The 23559-nt window shown below is 40.4% G+C and overlaps 1 protein-coding gene across 7 annotated transcripts in view; it reads right to left on the bottom strand.

Moving 5' to 3' along the window:
* Window positions 1-23559, bottom strand: part of NCKAP5 (NCK associated protein 5) — an 883253-nt gene that overhangs the window by 379201 nt on the left and 480493 nt on the right. For all 7 annotated transcript variants that reach the window (XM_087819892.1, XM_087819896.1, XM_087819894.1 and 4 more), the window contains one exon: window positions 16637-16770. In XM_087819892.1, coding sequence (XP_087676018.1) covers window positions 16637-16770 — 134 coding nt within the window. The remainder of the gene's footprint in view (window positions 1-16636; window positions 16771-23559) is intronic.

Genomic DNA, 23559 nt, shown 5'->3' with positions numbered 1-23559 from the left:
CAGTGAGGAAGGTCAGCTCATTTCCATTTAATCAGTGTGGACCAGCCTTCACGACAGCCCAGGGAAGTTGCGCAGGTAGAAGCATCACTCCGTAAATGCCACTGTGGCCACCGCTCCCCCATGCCGCTCTGCCGCGATTTCCATGGAAACAAAACTGTTCTCATCACAGCGGCATGACCCCAAACAGAGTGGGCCCCAGCAATGCCGGTCAAGGAAGGGGCAATATAAGTGGAACTGTTTCTTCTTCACTGTAATAGGTTCCAATTTCACCCAAGAGCCTCATTGATATTGGACTGTGATGGACATTTGGTCAACAGGATGCTTAAATGAAAACTACAAAATAGTTACCATAGAGTAAAAGAGAAAGTAGCAGAAAAGCACAGACGGTTTCATTCCAGGGAAAGAGGGACACAGCAGAGTATGAGTGGTAGAACCCCTCAAAATTAGGTACTAAGATTCTAGCTGAATTAAGGGAGTATATGAGATGGTACCAGAACCGGGTTCTGGCTGGGATACAGAAGTGCAAAATGCCTCATAAAAGAAAATGGGAAATGAAGGACACCACAACACATAGAAAGAGAATAAAACTTCGGAAGTATGTGTCAAACATGATACAGAAGTCCTTACTGGTTTGATGTCCTTAGCTCACGAGCCTCAGTTTACTCATCTTTTAATAGGCATAGTGCTATTTATTTTATTGGTCAACTGCAAGGATTAATAAGTACACACACATAATGTAACAGTGCCCGATACACTGTAAAACACCCATAAACATCTGTTGAAGGAATAGATTAACAGTAATTAGTAGCTCTCTGATGCTAACTTTCAGCTGACACCACCATCCACAGTGACAGCAATGCCATCTGCAGTAAGATACAGAAAGTATTGGAGTCCCTTCCAAGCCTTTGTGTAGACAGATGACTAGCAGCCACTGGTTTAATATAAAATTATTGTTGGAACTACCCCATAATTTCCTCCTACATCTGGCCAGATGCCACCCAATTGGGTGCAAGGTCCCCATGGCGGAGCACACTGTCCTGCAGCTCACTGGCTTATTTCTATTAGAGCTGACCCAGGGCAAGGTGTTTGCATGGAGTCGACTGCTGACCTTGTTCTTTCAACAATTTTTAGAATGAAACCTGTCCCCAGATGACAGGCCAGAGGACAACCAGGGCAGTTATCCTTGCTGAATTCTGTTTCCAGCTGTCCCATGGGGTCATGCTTCCCTGTTCTGGAAAGTTTTCTGACACCTTATTAGAATAGTGTCGCTCTGGCTGCTCAGAGCAGCACCTGTGTTGCAGAGTTCAGGCAACACGCCCACACACTTGCCTTGGATGCTGCTCAAGCAAGAAGCATCCCTTCCTTGAAGAATGGTTTGGAAAGTTTGTTCCTGTTTTCTTGAATATGTTTTGTGCGCATATTAATTCCACAAAGTGGAGGGGCAGCTATATTCTTTGCAATTGCAAAATACAATGTGAGAGAAAAAACAATTTTTATAAAACTAATGTTCAGTTTTTATTTCAGTTAAATTGTTAATAGTTGCAAAGGCCAAATATCAAAAGCAATTAAAAATGCAAGCAAAATCAAGGGTTTCTTGCCAGAATTGTAGAATTTAACCGAACAGAGCCTTATCTCCCTTACACACAGGATGAATGGCAAGCTCTGGGCCCTGAGCTTTAGGGGTCTCTGCCCTGACCTCCTTATAAACACCCTTCTCCACCGTGAGGATTCCTCAGGGTCCAGAGGATGTGCCCATGAAGAATCTGTGCCTCCCTCTGCCTCATGATGCTCCAGGCACTTGTGGACTAGGAATTTCCTTCCACAGGGCCCTGAGCCTGCTTCCTAAATCTGTGTAGGCTTCTGTGTGCACCTGAGGCCCAAGGAGTGGTGCAGACAGAGAACATGAGCAGGGTACAGACATGAAAGCTGGAGTGTCTATACAGGTCCCTGGGGCCCCTTGTGGGATGGAGGGATGGGGTTCAGCGCAGGAAGAGAAGAAGCTGACCAGAGGATTGCGCTGCAGGCTGGGAGTTAGAAACTGGTTGTCCTGGTACCACCATGAGCCAGCACAAAACACCAAGGATTCTGAGAATTTTAACCTCAAATGTGGTCTTCCAGGATGTGATGAAGGAACAGTAATCAGGGGTAAGGGAGTAGAACATATTTCATTTGGCACTTTGCTAGCCTGATTTATGACTTTTACAGACTTAGACCTGCGGGACGTGGTGCACCACTTGTACACTCACTCAAGGCCCCACAAATGTTAGGGGTGGGGCTACACCAGAATTAATTTTAGGAAATTACAGGCTTTCAAATGAGGGAGTAATTGTATTACATTCTGTTAATTTCATTAGCAATACTAAGATTATAGATAATAAACTACAGCAAGAAATAGCATGTTTCTGAGGTAAGTTCTTTCAAATTTTTGTGAAAAATTACAAAGTACAAAATTACAGATTATAATATAAGACACTCCCATGTGCCCATCATGGAGCTTAATTATAACCAACTCACAGCCAATAAGGTTTCATAATGACTCCTAATCCTTTCTCCTGGTTATTTAAAGCAAACCAAATTTTTATGCCAGTGTTTGTATTTAGAATATAAGGACCCTTTTTAAAAATGTGACCATATATAACCATGAACTATATTGCATGTCCCGGAAGTAGACAAGTCTTCCAACCATCTCACATCTTCCAATATATCATTTGTTTTCTCTTTAATGTTTGTTCCAATCAGGATCCAAAAAAGGCATGTACAATGTCTCTTGATCTTTTTTTTTAATGTTCTTTTTTTAATATATATCTTTTTATTGATTTCAGAGAGAGGGAAGGAGAGGGAGAGAGAGAGAGAAACACTAATGATGAGAGAGTCATTGGGGATCCAGCCCGCAACCCAGGCATGTGCCCTGACCGGGGATTGAACCTCAATCTCCTGGGTCCTAGGTCGACGCTCAACCGCTGAGCCACGCCAGGCCGGGCTCTTGATCTTCATCTACAGATATCTTCCCATCCCTTTTCCTCCCTTGCTGTTTGTGCTGTAGAATGACCCATGGCTGGGACTGTGCTCGGCCTGTTGCCATGTTTCCTGTGACCTGGTCATGAGAGCTGGCCGCGTGGTTTCGCAGGCGGTGCCGGCCAGTCCATCAGTAGACAGAACAGACACTGCGTCTGTGATGTTAGCGCCAGTGACGACCCCGCCTACATCCATGATTTCCCTAGGAGCCGCAAAATATGTCCTAATTATATTATTCTTTCTTCATCAATTAGCTGAAAGGTCCTATGAAGAGAAACTCAACTCCTTACCGCCCACTACAGCAATTAGCAATTTAGTTACAGTTCTTGAAGGAAAGAGAGGAGAAATGCTTCATTCTCGCCCTGCATCAGTTTCGAAAATGAGCTGGTTCCTAGCATCCTCTAAACCGTTGTGTTGGGGTTGTTTGGGGTCAGTATGAACAAAAGGGTTTAAACATAGCAGATGCATTTCAACACTCTGCTGCTACTGTTCTCACGGATGCACAAACTGAGGCATCTTTCAGGGGTAGAAGCTTTTTTAAACTGGATCATGAGGCCTTTTAACAAGTCTCAGAATAACAATAGCAACGCTAGCTCCAACATTATGATTCCTGAAAACAATTACTTTTGTGTGTTTCTTTTTTTTCAGATAAACGAATTATTTTTTTCCTCATTTTTATTTATGTATCATATAATATTGTATTAGTTTTAGGTGTACAACATAATGTGTGTTGCTTTTTGTCCTTAATATATCCTACTGTAAATGCAGAAGCTTGTATGTCCTGAGGCATTTCAGATAGCTCTTCTCTGTGCAGTTTTGTCAACTAAATTTGCAGATAGATGTATTTGTGGGTTGTTGTTTTTTTTAAAAATATATCTTTATTGATTTCAGAGAGTGGAAAGGAGAGGGAGAGAGGGACAGAAACATCAGTGATGAGAGAGTCATTGATCAAGCCAGCAAACCCGGGCATGTGCCCTGACCGGGAATCGAACCCCAATCGCCTGGATCCTAGGTCAACGCTCAACCGCTGAGCCACGCCCGGCCGGGCTAGATGTATTTGCTTTGTCGTGCTTCCAATTTTTAGTACTTTTAAAATTAGACTTTATATTATAATTATATCATATATTCACATAGTCCGAAAGTCAAATACTCAAAACAATTATTCAGAGAAATCTAGCTTCTATTCTATCTATAGTTAACTTTTAAAGTTTTCCTTTATCCTTCCAAATACATCTTTTTTGTTTATTTGTTTACACACACACATATACAACGTACACAAATCCCACTTCTTTCTTAGATAAAACGATGCATAAAATATATCCACCTTTCTCTATCTGGTACTTTTTTCTCTTTCTTCTGGTGATTTGATGATTATATTTATATGAAGAAAACAAGAAAAAGTTAATTGAGATATTAGAAATAAGGAGGAAACCTAGATGAGTGTATTTTGAGAAGCAGTATCATGGAAAGAATGTTGGACTCCATAAATCACCATATTAAACATCTAGCATTCATTTCGAATTTAACTAAAGATGAATTTCTCAAATTGTTAAAAGTTCATTAATCAAGTAATTCTGGAAAAGGGAGCAATAACATTTGAGCTTAATTATTATAAGGTTTTATAAGTTTTATAATAAGTTGGCTTGAAAATATATGCCTAAAACAATGTTTTGTTTCATATGCAAAATGATAGAGAAACTTTTCATGTAGAACATATCCCAAGCAATGAAAAGGCACACACAGATTCTCACAGACATTGGAAGAAAAATTTCAGAATATGTCCAAAACATTGACTATATTTACGGTGCCAAAAATAAAGATCGCACTGAAGCAAATACAGAATTTTTGACGAGCTTAACATCTACCGATCATAGAATACTATAGAAAGAGTGTATATTGTAAGGGAAAGATAGAACTAGGTTGAGTCCTGGCTCAGCTGTTTAGAGGCTGTGTGATCTTTTGCAAATTATTTAACCTCTCTGGGTCTTAATTTTCTTATCTGTAAAATATGGATACTAGTACTTCCTCGCAGGATTGTAAGCAATGAAATTACATAGATAAAGCATCCCCCAAAAGCAACTGGGACAAGGTCAATATTCAATCAGTATTAGCCCACTTGCTCCTTTGTAGGTAAGAGAAACAGTAAATGGTTAAGAGCCCAGCTGTCTGAGTTGAAATCCAGCTATAATACATTCAAACTATATGACAATGGGTATGTCATTTAATTCGTAGGAGCCTCAGTTTCCTCATCTGTAAAAGATAGATAATATGAACACCTTCCATGGACTATTGTTACACGAATTAAATTACATGTGGTATTATGGCACCTCCATGAGGAAGGGGTATTTTTGTGTTTTGCTATCTATCTGTACCTAGAATAGTACCTGGCACATGGTAAGTTCTCCTTAGATGTTAAGGGGAAAAAAATGAATTGGACACACGTATCTCACATACCTTATGTAGAAGTTTCAAGTGTGCAGTTTTGCTTCTATTCACATCTGAGAGCTCTTTCCTTGAGCATTTAGACGTAGTCCTTTGCTTCCTCAAGTTTTATTACATAATGGATGGTTATGTCATTGTAACCTCCAAGGTCACCACCTTTCCTAAACTGGGCTTTAGGTGCATTGAGGCAGTAACGACAGGCTTACTACTTTCCTACTCAATTCTTTACTTAAGACAGACTGCTTAGAAAGTCTGGGTCTACAGAATCTTGAAGCCACTCAAATCTATCACAAAGACCTCTAGGGTATTTCCTGATAACATATCGCGTGCTCTGGTGATTGTGTCTGAAAAGGCAATAGACTTGTAAGTGTTTATATGTGTCATGCATATTGGAAGTATAGTAAATATATTCCTGCTTCACTGGGGACTCTCTTGACAATAATGTGAATTGCTGAGGGAACAGAAATCAATCCTTAAAGTGTTTCTGACATCAAAGGTGACTGCTGGGCTTCAGCAAAGGGTTCAAAGTTAGTCTGACTGATATTCATAAGATAATGGGCCAGACTTCTTTCACTCTCCACGCTGCGGGGGAATGAGGGAGGCCTCATTCAAAGGGCCGCTGCTTAGGTCAGGGCCATGGAGGAACCGAGCTCCAGAAGCTCACCTGCAGGCCTGTCTTTGCTCTCTTTACCCAAAATGTTCTTCCTTCAGATCTCCATTGAACCCTCACCTACATATCACTTCAATACTCATCTCAAACGATTCCCTTTCTTGCTTTCAGAGTTGTTCTTAGGCTTTTTTTTTTTTTTTTTTTTTTACTCCCTTTCTTGCAGCAATTATTTGATTTCCTCTAAGTTAGTTTGTTGCTGTTTTTTTTATCGTGACCCTATCTTTACCATAAGAGCCACAGGTACAGGGAATATGACTTATTTTGTGCCTTCTTCCCTTACCTTGCAATAAGAGTCAAACCAATTATATGATTAAAAAAAAACCCTCATACTTTCTTATCAATATTCCTACAAAATCTTACTCTTATTGCAACAATACTACCTAAATAAAACATTAAATTGAATATAATCAAAATTCATTAGAAATCTGACAATTATTTAGGTAACTTTGATGCACCAGGATGGGCTAAATGCCATCTACAGTGATGGCTTGATAAATGGTGGCTTAAAACAGCAACATGCCCATAGGAAATATTACCTTATTCATCTATCACAACATTTACTGAGCACCTACTATATATGATTCTAGAACCATAAGTTTACCGTCTACTGTGAGGGAGATGCATCATATTAAGACCCAATAACAATAGGGAGAAAATCCATAATTGTGTGATTAAAGTGTGGATAGTAGTCTAGTGAAGAAAGTGGCTGTTATAAAAGGGAGGAAGGAGACTGTGGAATTGGGTTTTGTTAGCTAAATACGTATTGTCAAGCCAACTGCAAAGGGGAAATTTAGGTCTTCTTAGCTAAATCCAATGACTCTACAGTCCATGGAATAAATGTAATTATAATTTGATGGCAGTCTAAATGTCTTCAAACACCAATTTAATCTTTAGCCCCGCTGGTTTGACAATGCATTACAAAAGTATACCAAGAAAGTAGAGACCAGAGATGAGGTGCTAAAGATACAACTGGGCCGTCCTTGTGAATTCTGAAATGAGGAAATGGAAGTTTCACATTTTCCACTTAATTTCATATATTCCTCTGGCCCAAATTTCTCTTGGGTACAATCTCAGTCAGGTCATGATGATCGAGTTTAAAAAACACCATCAGTGGCAGGACATATGAATTGTAATCAAGGCTGAAATATGGTTGCTTCCAATATGATTTAAAACTTCATTTTCTATCATGGATCATAAACTACAAATGAGTAAATGAGGGAATAGAAGGAATAGTTGACCAGAAGTGAAAACTCCTGGGGTCTGTACGATTGAGATCTACCTATGTGACAGTGAAGAAATTACTTCATTTTTTAAGTTTCAATATTATATTTATATCGCCTGGCCAGGCATGGCTCAGCGGTTGAGCATCAACGTAGGATCCAGGAGATCAGGGTTCGATTCCCGGTCAGGGCACATGCCCGGTTTGCGGGGTAGGCAACCGATCAATGACTCTCTCATCATTGATGTTTCTATCTCTCTCTCTCCCCCTCCTTTCCTCTCTCTGAAATTAATAAAGATATTTAAAATACATATATGTATAATATTTTTTTTTAAATTATGATATTACAATATGCCCTGCCTACCATGCATAAGGTTATAGTGAGAATGGAATGAAATAATGTTGGGAATACTTTTGGAAACTGAAAAATAAAAGAAGTGTAAAACATCATTGTTTGTATGGCCATGCTAACATTAATATTAATAAAAATGTTTATTATAAAACCTAAGAGCTTGAATTGTCATGGAAACTTAACAATGTAAAGAGAAACTCATATTTGTATTTTGAGAGAAGTCATCCTGTCACTTGCTGCTACTACAAACAACAGGTGAAAACCTTTGGTCGGAGAAATGTGAAAAGAATTCTGAAACACAATTTAATGAAAACTGCAACACATTTCTTTTGTCAAAATCTCATAGCTTCAGTATTGGTAATTCCCTACTTTATTCTGAGAACACATTCTTAAAAGCTTGAGGCTGTTTGTTAGTAACAGATGTAGACATTTATAACAAGCACCATCTAAACGGAATTATTTTTCACAAATTAAACAAAGGATCCCAAAGAACAGTTCCAAGTGTTTACAATCAGCACTCAAAAGATATACACTGCAGGAATATCATCCATTAAATACATTGCTTATAGACCAAAGAGGTAATCAGGACAACAGTCCTCACTACTGACACTCCACCATAGAAAACTGATATAAATGTTATCTGAGGGTCATAAAACACTCTCTGAAAGTAAACTTTGCCCTAAGGGAATTAAACTTTCAAAGCACCAAATTCCATTTAGTGCCCTGCAGACAGGAATTCTGCAGAGAATATTCTGAGACAGGCAACTCATATTTTATAGCTGAGCACTCCATCACAGGAGACCAGGAATTGGAAACTGGGCCCTCATTCTCTCAGGCCATCGCGGTGCATGACTCTGGGAATGATGGCTGTTATCGACGTTTCAAAGATCCCAGAAACGCCCATTCTGCAACCTCTCTTGGAAGTAAATTTCTATCATAAACACACTATCTTTAAAATTCTTCTATATGTGTAACCTAAGTCTTTCATAGTACAAGGCTACCTTGCACCTTCCTTCCTCCCTTCCTTTTTCTCCCTGTCTCTCTCTCCCTGTCTCTCTTTTTCTCCCTCCCTCCCTCCCTCCTCCCTCCCTTCCTTCCTTCCTTCCTTCTTCACCCAACAAGTACATACTGACTTGCCTACTGGTAGTAGTATTAGAGGAGTGATGGTGGATATGAGAAAAGTTCTCTGCTCCTTGGATACACAACAGCAACCTTTAACTCTCTATTTAAATCAGTATTAAGAGCAATGTATGGAAATAGCTGCCAATTTGTAGGAACTATGAAGGACAGGGGAACATGTTGAATTGCCCTAACGATAGTCATCGACAAATTTAGACTGTGAGAAACGCTACTGGCCAAATGCTCTAGGTTCTTACAACAGGTAAATCTGAAGAAGCACCAAGGGAGGGAGGGCACCTGCTGATTAAAGGAGACCTAAAAGGTACAGTCACTATTATTACAAACAGGCCAGACTTAGAGGGTCAGGGGATGCGCGTTAAATGACAAAACTATTAAACAATAGGGAGGTTACTGCTCTAAAGTCGGAAAAACAGTTCCTTATCGGGAAAAGATGGAGGTGAGGTTGAGAGGAGGCACCAGGAGGGGATTCTAGGTGCTGACAGTTTTCTTCTTGACTTGATGTTGGTCACAAAAGTGTGCACCTGCGAACAATTCATTAAACCAAATGTTTGTTTTGTGTGTAAGTTTTCTGTATCTGTGTTTCCAAGAAGCATTTATCAACGTGGCAAAACTAGGACCCTTATTCATTGCTAGTGGGAAAGCAAGACGGCACAGCTACCTTGAAAAGCAGTTTGGCAGTTTCTTAAAAAGTTAAACATATGCTTACCATATGACTCGGTGATCCCATTCCTAGTTATTTGTCCCAAAGAAATGAAAACAACACTAAGACCCATGCATGGAAGTTGCATGTTTGTAGGAACTTTATACTAGCGAAGAGCTGGAAGGAACTCGTCAGCAGCTGAATGGGCGTCTACATGGTGGTGCTTCTACGCAACGGAATATTACTACCTGCAACAGCAGGATGGGCCTCAAAAAACATGCTAAGCGAAAAAAGCAAGACGCAAAAAAGTTAAATGCTTTACAACTTCCGTTATAAGACTTTCTGGAAAAAGCAAAACTAAAAACTGTAGGGGGAGAAATCAGAGCAGTCCCTGTCAGGGGTTTGGGGTGTGAAGAGGGGACTGACAACCAAGAGGAATGACAGGGCTCTTCAGGGGCATGAAATAGTCTATATCTTGATTACGTGATGGTATCTGCTCGTCCAAACAAATCAAACTATATACCTAAAAAATGGATTTTCTATAAATCTGACCAAAAAAGCATTTGTTATAGAGAATATCAATTAGTTTCCAATTAAGAAAAAAAACTATATTCTTCTATATTTTGTATTTATTTCTTAAAAGAAAAAGTGGGTTGGGGTGGGGATAGTAGCACATTGAGAATTGTAATAGGTGATTTAAAAAATGTATAGAGGAGAGACTAAATCACTGGTGTTTTTACTGATGGCTATTTCTTCAGATAAACTGTTTAGAAGTGAAAACAATTCTGGTTGTTATAAAGTTCTGTTTCTTCAGGCTTTTCCCCAAACCGGTTCAAATAAATCCTAAAGCAGACAACACCAGAGCCAAGAGCAATAATGGTTACATCTACCGCAGAGGATCTTAGCTTCCTTTTGCCAGTCAGGCTGCTCAGTGTTCAATTTTGGCTGTCCTCAACAGAAATATTTCATCCAGCCTTGGCAGTTTTCTAATCTCCACTTCTCCCGAGTCAGATAATCAAGACAGACCTGATGAAGGCCTAGTCCCACTGAGCTTCGTGGCGATGACACCGTGGGCAGTGAGCCCTCAACACAAAAGCCTGCTTGTTAGAACTTCAAGAGGCCTGGTTAGAACAGTGGAATTATGATTTCACCCAGCACATGCATGTCAGCTCTAATGCGCTGTCTTTCAAAAACCATAAAAAGCACTGCAAAACTATAACCTAAGTCAACTTCCTCATTTTACAAATGAGCAGACTGCCACCCAGGAAGGTCAAATTTCTTTACCTTATTAATTATTAAGCTAGGTGGGGATAGGGCTAGAATCAGGTCCTAGAAAACCCATTTCAGAGAAAAGTGCTCTTTGAAATGAAATTGGAACTACATACTCTGTGCTAATACCGTTTTTCTCAACCAGCAATGAATAATGGGGAATAAAACTTTTATTGACTGCTCAACAACATGCAGCTCCGGTAAGAATTTAAGAAGAAAGTCTTGGCAGTGTCATCAGGTCTCAGAACCTGAAATACAAAGAAATCAAGGACTGCTCAGCATTAAGTGAACAGCTGCTCAGGGCGCTGAGAGTGGGCTTCTCCCTTTCCCTTCTCTACGCAGTGGTCTCACCTCCCCTGCGTTGCTCGAGAGACAGCTCCCCCAAGAGATCACTAAGATATAAACTTCCGACATCCCAACACGAGCCATATCGTGTTAACCAGGCATTTTAAAAGATGCCATTTAAAATCTTTTCTTCCATCCCTTGTGATTTGAGGAAAATTTATCATCTAACCGATGTCGCTTTGCCACTTTAAACTTCTGCTAGGACTACTCCGAGGAACAGAGGAGAGGCCCCATGTTCATGAAGCCTCAGCCAGAACCTCTGCTGCCAGCGTGGAATGGCAACTGCACGTCAGAGGGAAATTGTGCCCTGTGCTCGTCGGGAGGAGCGGCCCTCGGGAAGCCAGAGGTTCGCGCTGAACCATGAGACGGGAACGAATGCAGGCGAGGCGCAGGGAGCTCTGGGCTGGTGACTGTCCCAAGGTCAATACGCAGCGTTTCTTATCTTGTTATGTTTTACTCAGAACTTCTAACGATATAGAGAAAATGTCCTTTTAATGTACCAGACAGATACAGAGGCAGGAGGGAATGCGTGGGTGGAACATTTAAAGGCATATTATCCCCTTCAGTACACACTTCTATGCAGGTGCCTGCAGCTTCCCAATGGGCAGCGGAAAATGACCCCTAGGATTCCATCAAGTCAGAGCCGACACTGTAAACAGCAACTGGTGAACAAGTTACGCAGAAAAACTCTCTCCATTTCCGTCTCCTTGAAGTTCAGCGGGCAGCCCACTGCAGTTAAGCACAGCCATCAACCGTGATGGGAGAAAACCCCATTACAGGGAGCGAAGAAATAGCTGCAGGGCGGCAGATAACAGCGCAGGGAGAGGTCAAAAGAGGCGCAGAGAAATCCCGGAGGGTCAGGGGTGAAAGCTTGGGCTCCATTTGGGTGACTGTTACCCATTCTAGTCAATTATGGGTGACACAGCTTAACCGTTCCCTTTACTTAAATTTACACTGCAGGATTTAAATACACGCACGGGGCATTTCCATGCTACAGGAAACGCTAATTGATTCCTGATGAGGCTTTGGGCGTAATGTGCTTTGCTCACTGTCAACAGTTTACAAAATATGTCTGCCTGGTGGTGGGTCTACCAGGTTGATTGATTCGAATTTAAAGCTTCAAACATATTGCAAAACAGAGATGTCACAGGATACATGTATTATTACTTCTAGTGACACTGCACAATTATTAATCTCATCTGGCTTGAATCACGCCTTTGCATGATACCATGCCCACTACAAATACAAAGTCTGGCTGTCCTGAACTTGGACAAAATTTCCCTTCATTTACAGATAGTCTGTAAATGCTATTTTGTTCACACATGTACACAAGGCTTCTCGATCGATCTGGGCTGTACACTTTTTTGAAGGCACATACTGTGTTCTGTCTTACTGCACACTCAACAAAAGTGGCATATTGTCTGATAAGAACAGCAGCCTCCAATAATAATGTACACATTGATTAGTAGTTTGCAAAGGAACCAGCACTAATACATGCACAAATCATGCATGGTTTGCATGAAATCAGTACTCCGCACAGCTGCTCATCTCTTTACAAGTCTTTTTGTTTAAGGTCACTGTTATTCCACCTCAGTGTACCACACAGCCTTCCTGGAAGTGCTTCTTCAGGTGAATCTAACTGATGCACAAACACTTCCTTCACTCAAGGTGCAGAAATGACGCTGGGGATTCAAACTCATTACCTTTACAGAGAAGGGAAGGCAGTGCCACAGCCTCAGTCCACACCACTGACCCGAGCTAGCTGGACAATCACGGCTCAAACAAATAGTTACAGGGGGGATGGAGACAACTGGAATTACAGGGGGTCACAAAGCTAGTCCCATACGAAACACGCCCGGCCATGTGGACCATGTAGACAATGGGTTAAATAAGCATTATGACATCTGAAAAGCATCCTTGATTTATATCAACAAATAATAACACAAAGAAGGGGCAGCCCTAATGATAGCACCGCCTGCCTCTAAGTACCACCTTACGGGAATACTCCTTTGTTCACAGGGAACACTTACTCAGAAAGTATATTTTTTCTTCTCTGTATTTACTTTAAGGAATGCAAGTGGCTTGAGTCGAGTTTGCGATGGCTGCCTGCATCGCCCTTGGTACAGGCAATTTCTGATTTATGAGCTCAGAGCTGATTATGTAACCTCTGGTCCACCCCCCACCCCCAACAAATGTTGGACCACTGCTGATCGCTATACCCTAACCAGAGATCAAGAGAGAATAAAGGATTATGGATAAAGATTTGATGGTGACATGAAAGAAAACTAAGCATTCAAACATTTTTACAGATTTTCATCACCTAAGTGATTCCATTCCTCATTACCACAGATGGTCAAAAACGTTCAAGTTTGTCTTTAAGCCGACAGGCCCATCGCCCAGCTAAAATCGCATAAAATCAAGCCTCGAACTAATTCTCCTAAATCTGACAGCTGAACTCTAATTCCCACATATCCCTAATTGTCCTGCTTCTCAATTATTCATGTCCCCTCCAATATGTCACCTCATCCCTGAGTCGGAGACTGAGAATCTCCTTAATTACTGTTCAGCCACTCCCATGGCCACGATGCCATCAAACATACAGGAAAATACTGCTTTGCCCGACTCAGCCCAGGCTCCAGCGTCTCACGTCTCCGTGTTCCTGTTCGTAAAAGGTGCTCGACACCTGCCTATGGAGATGTGCCCGTGAACGTGCGGCCTAGCGCTTGACCTGACAGCCTCCAGCACTGGAGCTCGTCGCATTTTCTGTGTTATCACTTAGGCCCGGACCCAGCACTCCTAATCCGTGTGCTGTGAAATTCAGAAGCTGCTTAACTTTGTAGATATAAGTGACAGAGCAGAATAGTACCACTTCTAAGAATTAACCCTAATTTGCACCACCTTGGACCATTATATGTTTGAGCACTGCCATAAAGGGGCCAGTGTGGTGCATTCTCTTACTTTTTGAGGAACAGTAGCCCTTTTCTATGGAATAAGAATTCACAATCCTCTTGTTTCCCTTTTTATCTTTTCTGCCAGAAATCTTAGAGCTCCATTAAATTCTCAGTCTCAGAAAACATGCTGGGCTGCGTAAGCGGGATCCCCTGCCACACTCCCCTTCTGTGGTCTCCATTTTCTGTTTGTATTTTGTCAGCCTTGTTGTAAAACAGTCTTTTACATCATAAGCCACTTCACGTGCTTTGAAAAGCTAAGTTATTAACATTATTTTTAAAAGTAGCCCTATCCAATGAGCAACACCCAAAAAAGTCCAAATCTCAAAATCCACATCTCGGATAGTATCATGTATGAAATAAACTGATCAACTCAGAAAAAAGAGAGAAAATAGTGAATGCACAAGTTTTAAATTCAATGCAATAATTTAGATTATAGAAATTATTTATGTGGGCATTTAGATGTTGGCCATGTCCAAGTGTAAGGCGCTATATGCATGCTCTGTAATACAGAGACTTACAAGACTTAAATTCTAGTAACAGAATTGGTTAAATAACCATAATTAGAAATATCTCAAAGTTTAAAATGTAGAAGGTAAGCAGAAAATGGTTTAGTGGGTCCAGTTAAATTATTGTATAATAATCTTATCTATTATAAGTGTTTCCCCCCATCTTCTGCTCATTTACATTAGTTGTCTGGCTGCAACTGGACTTGAACTTCTCAGTTTCAATGAAGCTTTACATAAGAAAGCATTATCCTGGAGGCAAAGACTCTTCACCAGAGCAGGATGCAAAACCAAGCACTGTTTGCTTCCCATGTAATTATCTTCTCTCTCACACTGTGATGAAGACTTGGCTCTTGTGCGACTCAGATCTGTATGGACTGCCATTTGATTTATAGCAGATGACCTGGCATCCTATTGAACATAATTTACTGTGCCATGTGCCTCATGCCCTGTAAATCAATAGCTGGAATATAGAGGCATCTTAATTAGACAGTACAAGGGTAGTGAGATCTGCCTCCTCCTTTCCTTTATCATTAAAATGGCAAGCATTACACAGCAGTGCTTGTTTTAAAGTCGCTTTGGAGTGGGGGTCTATTAGTGCACGTTGGGAGTTATAAAGCAAGAGTTGCCATCAACGGAATGAAACATGGAGCACAAGGTTGTATGAGTCATAGCCTGCGAGGAGTAGGACATGAACCTGTTAAAATATTGATTGGTGCATTTCTACAGCACCTGTGTATTATCATAGGCTTGACGAGTTGAACAGGGTGTTAATTTAGGACTGAACACAGAGGAGTCATCCATCCTTCCTACCCTGTTCCTCGGAGAAGCCTCTAAGCCAGTGCTGCACACTAGTGGTATTAGCCCAATGAGGAATGATCTGAAGTCTCTTTTTGCAACACATCTGAAAATGAAGAATTATTATAAAACCTCATAACGAGGAAGCTATATTATCCATCACCGATCACAGCGATTTTCAACCTTCTTCACATCCTAGCACCCATAAACGCATTACTAAAATTCTGCGGCACACCAAAAAATGTATTTTTTTGCCGATCTGACAAAAAATAGGTATGATTTTGATTCATTCACACCAAACGGCTATTGTTGTGTTGGCTGCTGTCATTTTTATACTTGACAATCTAAGGGAAAAGAGGCCAGTGCCCCTGACTAAATAGGCAGCGATTGAATGTTTTAAAAATTCTTGTGGCACACGGGTTGAAAATCGCTGACCAGTCATATCCAAATCCCAATGGTAAATTAAGGATAAGATCCACAGAGTTTGCTCATGAAAATTTAAGGGCAACTTCTCAAACTTGATTATGCCTGGGAGAACCTCAGAGGATGGAAAAACTAAAATTATTTTCTTGGATTTGCAAATGGTGAAGCAAAATACAGAAATGAAAGTAAATTGTCCCTCACAGGGTGCCCATATCCGGTCCCAGGACTGTAATTGCACAAGTTCGTGTTTTATCCATGGAATTGAATAGATTTTAAATAACAAGTTGAACTTTCACCTGGGCCTGTATTAACTGTAATTGAAGACTAACAGATCCTGACTGTGCTGGAATTAAATCTAAGAAGAGCTACTTTTCCAGAATCCTCCTTTCAAATTCAAGTTATATCTCCTTAAAGGAAAGGAGCTCATTGATTTTTATTTTTTTACTACTCCTGAATGTTTCCTCTAAATCATAAGTAAGATCTCACTGGATGATTAGATTCACACTCTCTCTCTACCTTAAAATAGGCTTATGATGACCAGAGAAGATCCATCCTCCCGGCTGGCCTTTCACGGGACATGCCAAGAGGCCACACCACCACCACACGGTGCTGTAAGACGCCTTGCAAAGCCGCTGGGGGGGAAACACAACCATGCTCAGCAGAGCCAAGGCCACGTAAGGCGTGAATGAAGTTTCGGTTGCAGTGAAGGGCCAAACGCAACAGGGGGACTTGGCCGGAAGACAAGGTGGGAACCGTTGGGGAACTGGCCAGCCTGATGCAACCAGAGCCTGCCCAGGAAATTCCAGCGCAGGGGTTACCGGTGCAGGGAGACCGCACCTCCGAAGCAGCAGCTCAGCCTGTAACCGTACCTGGAGAACTGCTGCTGCAGGCCGCGCATCTGAATCCGGCTGCGTTCAGACTCCAGCGTCACCTCCTGCAACCGCCTCTCGCTCTGAAGGCGTAAGTGTCTCTCCTCTTCCAACTCATGGATCAGCTTCTCATGCTACAAGAGGCAAAAAGCAAAAGACTTTTAAGAAGGTGTTTCTTAAATATTATGACAAAAATAATTAGTAATAGCTGTCGGTACTAAGTACTAACTTGGATTTTATATATACATTAATTAATTTCGTTATAACCCATGAAGTAGGTTGTATCATTAATCTCTTATTACGGACAAGGAAACCAAGGATCAGAAACATCTAAGTAATTTGTCATAAAAGCCAGAAGATAACAGGTTTTCAATCCTGGCTGATTTGACTCTAATGCTTAAATAATTTCCACTGAACCAGGTGGCTTCCTGTGCAGATATGAAGATCTATGACCCAATAATACTATCAAATGCATAATAATTCAGGTAATAATGACTGAGATGTTAGTGCCGTTCAGAACTATTTCATCTCTTCAATCTTTGGTATATGCTTTAAAGGAAACATTACTGTGTTTTATAGAAGGGACAAGAATTTCAAGTTGATTAGACCATGAAGCTTATGAAAGAAAATAGGTTAAAGAATATTTTTACTTTGTCCAACTAGGTTTTCACAGGTAAAACTAGGCTAAACCACCCGCTATATTTACAATCCCAGAAAACCAGCTCATCTCATAAATGGGCATCAAAAATTAAAAGAGGGGTGGATGGCCCCGAATAGATGGTCAGCAAAAATTCATTCCTGGAACTGGTAAAAAGCACACAAGATCAGATGCTCCTCACAGTTCTGACTAAACCATGCTAACGTTGTTTTCGTTTTTCTTTTGTTGCTATTACTGATTTTTTTTTTTTTTGCAGGTCATGCTGATATTGTTGGCACTAAATTATGCACTTTGCATATAGAATATATATTCTTTGATGAAAACTAAAAACTCAATGCCTGATTATGGGGACCTAAATTCTTAAAAGAAAAGAAGGGAAGCAGAGACCTCAGTCTCCAAATACATTAGACACTATGACTGTACCACAAATCACCCAGGATGAAATAGGATTCATTGGATGGGACGTATTCACAGGAAGTAATAGCAAAGACTGACTTTCTCCAGCTCTCACTCATGTGAAAAAAGTTCTCCTGAGGAGCACGAAGAACACATTAGGTCATAATCTAGAAATGAAGGTACTCTAGCTATACTTACACCCCACCCGCTGCCTCAGAACTTCTGACCATGCTTTTCCTCCTGAGGCCCTCTGAGGTCGGCCTCTCTATTCAAAGCCCAGGGTTCCTTCCAGGCTCATCTTCAAGCCATCACCTCCTCTAAAACGTTTCCCTTATCACTTCACTGTTCTTTCCCATCGGAGTTTCAACAGCACTTACTATCCTTTAGGTCCTTACTTATTTTTTATATTGTTATTATAATTCTCCAACTAGATGAGCACTTGCTTGGGGTTAGGACTATGTCTACTGTGCATATGTATTTTTATTTAGCATGTTACCCAATGCATAGTAGCAGAGAAAATATACGCTTATTGATTATGGAGCTGGCCTTCTGCTAAGTCAGGGCTGTAACTTCTATACCTTAACTCTTCAATGGTCCATTTCTAACTCCCACAATCAGTTACTTCTATTGGAAAAAGTAAAGTCAAAATCAAATCTATATTCCATCCCTCTCCAGCACCTTTGGGAAGGAAGGAAAACATGGGAATGGAAGAGAAATGTATTAATTAATGTATTTAACCACAATAAAAATAAATTACAATATAAATGCTTTACTCAATTATTGCACACAATCAACATTAATCTCTGTATAGACTCACTGGACTAGTACAAAAATGAATAAGTCACCTGCATTATAGAATTTGGAAAATTGTGCTTTGATTCCAGAAACAGGCAATGAAAATGGTGTGTGTTAAATTGTTCAAAAACACATCCTATGAATGACGTGAAGGTCTGCAGAGAAAAGGCATCTTCCTTCCTTCAAAAGTAAGGAATCTTACAAAGACTCAATCACTGCTATATTCAGGATCCCCCAAGATCTATTAGAGGAGGTTTTCCATATGGATAATCATTCTATTCAATTTGTTAATGTCTTTTCAAATGATACCCTTACAACACAGAAAATGTTCTAGGAAATTATAAGACTAATGAAGGCAAAAGTTGTTTACTAAATAAAATCTATTTTCTTCAAATGGTATATGTTTCAGTTAAACCATCAAAGCTTTACAATAAGCCACACCGACTTTCCAAATCTGGAAAAAATTCTTACCTAAATTATAAAACATGGCAAACAGTAGCAAGAGAGTATATCAATGGTTTGGCCAGAATTTATTTATTTATTTACTTATTTTTGTATTAGCAGTATCCTGGGTGTAAACTAACTTATCCTCAAAGCAATGTTGGTTTTCCCCACAGGCCTGCTCTGCATCTTTTACAGCAGGAAAATTGAGGGTAGCGAGAGATGGAAAACGGTTGGATGTTATTTATACGGTGCCACTAGGTACTGAAGAGCAGTAAGTAAAGACATTGTCACTGAAATCTGGGTTACCAAATTTCTGTGGCAATGTCACCCTTTCCATTGATCCCTGGGCTGGGCTGGCTTTAAGGAGCTATCTTAAGAGAGCTCTAAGAGTGGTTTTCAAAACTGACTGGGCCTCACGTTTGTATTTCTCCCCATTTCATTGAGCAAGGTCATGTCTTCTATTTCTCCTCCTCGGCTTTCCTCACCATCACACCTAAGCTGCTACCCCAGGGACACAAACACTGGCCCTCGGGCTGAGCCTAAGAAGGGACATTACACACGTGTCCCCCTCCCCCTCCTTCCCCTTCGTGACGTGGGCTCGGCTCACTCCCACTTGAAAGGAAGGTTTGCCTATTTTTCTCAAAAGCTGACTCCAAGTAGGTGAGCGTTCACCCCTGTTTTCTTCTATAACTTTTCTCTCTAACTCAGACGTAAGTTCTATAAGAAAAATCTTGCATTTGGAGGGCACGTTACATTTTGCAAAATGCCCTCACCTTCCTTGCTGTATCCAGTCCGCAGAATAACTCAGCAAAGTCAGTTGTCATCAACTGCATTGAAAGATTTTAAAAAATGGGATCAAGAGAGGCAAGGAGCTTGCGGAGGTTAGAAATGACAGCTCTGGGACCAGAACCAAGTTTTTCAGACCCTAAGTCCCTATTTTTCCCCCTACTATGGTCAACACTTATTTTAAAGGTGCAAATTTATTCCAATGCAGTTGATATATTGGGAACATTTGAGCTTGACACAAATCTCACATATGCTTATGCCCAGTTTTATTCATGAGAAACATGAGTCAATGCAGAAAACTGCATCCCGCTGAACCTAGCAGGGAAATACACAAATCACACACATCACACACATCACACACATCTCAGAGACTGACTGGCGTCCCCAGTCCTGCCAGCACGTGGTGGGCATGGCCATCCGCAGATGGAGGTGCCACCTGCCCTCCGGTCACAGTCTTCCTTCTGCCGCTTCACAGAAACTCAGGCTGCCAGTGAGCGAGTCCACAAAACACTAAATGTCTTTTTTGGGGGGCAGTGCCATATTCAGTGTATTATTTATGTATTTCTTACTCATTTAACATACAAAATTTAGCTGCCCTTTTTATTAGATTCCTATCTTTTTTAATGTGTCATTGACAAATTTTCACTTCCCCAACAAGGCCTGTGCAGTGATCTTTAGGAACGCATCTGTCACCTTATAGCAGAGCTGACTACATCATGCTGGAGAGAAAGAAATCTGGAGCAAATTGACATTATTCTAATTTAACAGAAAGCTCTGCCTAGCAACGGAGCTATGTACACACCCACAGGGATTTATCCATTTGCTCAGACTACAACTGTTTACTGAGCAGCTACTACGTGCCAAAAACTGGACCAGCGCAAGAGACCAGCAATGAGCCCAACAGACGTGGTTTCTGACTGCAGTAGGCCTACATACAAGGGGAGACGGCAGGTGCTAAACAAGCTCACAGAGATAAACGTAGCAGTATAAACTGATAGATAATTAAGGGTTTGCTGAAAGGTGACACCAAGAGGAACTGATTTGTTTGGTGGGTTAGAAGGCTTCTCGGAGGAATTAACGTTGAAACCGAGACTCTGTGATGACTGGCGATACCAGGTAAAGAGAAGGGCCCAGCACCCCAGGCAGGGTGAGCAGCAAGCAGGATGTCTTTAGTCACATAGGGGAAAAACAAAGAGAAGACCAGTGTGCTGGGAGCTGGTGAGCAAGGGGACAGGCGTGGGATATGACAAAGGTGAGAGCAAGAACCATGGCACAGGCACCATGAAGGCCATATTAAGTATGTGGGGTTGTATCCTGAGTAAAATAGTAACTCCTACCAAGGTTTAATCAAGTGAGTGACAGGATCTGATGAAGATTTTGCAAAGATCATCTGATTACTGTGTGGAGAAAGAACTGAATTAAGAAGCCAAATAGGAGAAAGGGAAAATAGTTAGAGAATGGTGAATGCTACCAGCTTCTAGTTTACTCTACTATTTGCTAGTCAAGTGGTTTTGGACAAGCCACTTAACCTAAAACTTAAGGTCTAAGCTAGTTTCCTTTGTATTATCAAGGAGAATAAAATTACCCAAAACAATCTCATAGTATCACTGTGAAGAATGACTGAAATAATGCAAAGGAAGCACTGTAAAAACTTTAAAGTCCCATATAAAAATAAGATGTGGCTATCTGGAATTACATAGCATATATTGTCTAATATGGTTTTGCTACTTTTGATCACTTCAATACAAATTTTAGTCTTCATTAGTCCATGTTAAATAAATACTCTAGATATATATTTCTTTTAAAAAGTTCAATATATGTTTTCTTAGTAGATTAAACTTTAATACTGAGGAGAAATACATTTTAAACTATATTTAATGTAAGAACTGAGAGATTAACTTAATCACATATGCTCTAAAATGTATAAAATCCTGTGCTTAGACTTCCACAAGAAACACTACTGTTTAAAATCATGCTAGGTGGTGGGATTAAACAGATGGCTTGGTCTGCGGTGTGCCAAAACTTCAGGGGTTAACATTACAGTATCACTACGATTTCAAATATACGAAGTTAACAAATACCTTTACCCGAGGTCTCATTATATTTTGCAATTTCAGTCACACCAGTGGGTGATAATACTGGCAAAGTTAGGAAAGATTCAAAAAATTTGGAAAAATGGAGGAATTTTCCTGCTGTGGAAATTTTAATGCCACCACATATGGTCATGTCAGGGGAAACATCCACCATAACAAGAGAAGTGAGAGCACACACTCCAAACACCCCACATGAGTCCAGCTCAGTGAGTGACGTGAAGTGTCGACTCATCTCAAGGTGTCTGTGCTAACTCGATGCCTAAGAGACACATGATAATACATAGAGAGGTATATGTTTCTGTTTCCGAATACTTCCTGAAACATGTTGAAGTTATAATATTCTTATTAAATGATATTTTCTGATCAAAGAATCATGGGGAAAATGTTAACACCCCTGGATAATAAAAGAATCTAAAAAGATAGTGAGAAAAGAACAGAGGTCATTAGAGAAGGTCATGGAGATTAAATGATATTCCTGGGTATCGATGAAAAAGATACATGAACTCATTAAAGAAATGTGGAATCTGGCAAACAAGCTACATACTATGCAAGGGGATTTCAAGTTGAACAGATTATTAGGAAGGATAAGTACATTAGATTCAATGATACAAATATAAAGCATGGCGTTAAGACTCAATAATCAATTCAGAATTTCAAGATCGGCTTAGGTTTGCTTATTAATTTCCATCTAGGTAGTCACACATATCACCATGTGTTCTCCCTACAATATTCAACATACACTGAAACATTTTAAGGTTACACAGAGGCCCAGAATAACCATTCTAATTCTCTTGCTACCTACTGAGAATCTAAAATTGACAAGTGATTTCTTTTCTTCAGAAGTCCATAAACCAAACACACACCAGCAACAGAATTAAACTGCTATATTTTCATGAAAACTATTTTTAATGGAAAAACTCAATATTAACCAATTTCTACCAAGCCAATGTAAAATGGGTCTAAATTAAGCATTAGTTATTATACCTAATTGCAGTCTCATTTTTGCTTTTTACACAAATTGCAATATATTTTCCCTGTAAGGTGCCCTGAATTCAATATTCCCATTACTTATGAAAGACCCCGTTATCCTAGAAGCAGAGAAACAGATAAGGAACTTAAGAATTGATTTTTTTAAAGCCCGTACTATTGGCTGTAACAGAAGCATCAGAATCAGATTCTGAGATGCTAGGATATCAGCTGCCCACTATCCATCCGCAGCGCCGATAACATCGCCCAACACACACAAAGCTTTTATTCTAACCAAAAAAAGAGGAAAAGACACAGAGCTTGGTTTAAAAATATAAAGTGAGAGGAGGGAGGAAAAGGTGAGAGAAATAAAGGTCAGGGAGGGGGAGGGAGAAAGAAATTTCAAGGGTAAAGAAGACAGATGGGCAGTCAGGAGGATCTTAAAAACGTCCTCAATACTAGACTGCGACACTGCAGCGCTAAGAGGAGCGCCACCCACTGCACAGGAGTCACGGCCTAGGCAAAGTTACGGTTCTGTTTATCAGCAAAGGGATACAGACGTGACCTTTATGGGAGGAGTATTTTCAGGGTGAATTGTACAGAAAAGCGTGATAAAGTGAAGGTTGGGCATGTCGAGATTGAAATGGATTATAAAGGAATGTTGGATAAATTATAACAAATATAGTATCCTACAAAGAGAGAAAATTAAGTTGTCTTTTGCGTATAGCCAGTGATCTTTGTTATTTTCAACTAAGGCTAAAAGTAAAGAAGAAAATAGGAATGTT

The sequence above is a fragment of the Miniopterus natalensis genome, chromosome 8 (assembly GCF_054644295.1).
Source record: "Miniopterus natalensis isolate mMinNat1 chromosome 8, mMinNat1.hap1, whole genome shotgun sequence".
NCBI classification, from domain to species: Eukaryota; Metazoa; Chordata; class Mammalia; order Chiroptera; family Miniopteridae; genus Miniopterus; species Miniopterus natalensis.
This window is presented reverse-complemented; position numbering and strand designations above follow the sequence as displayed.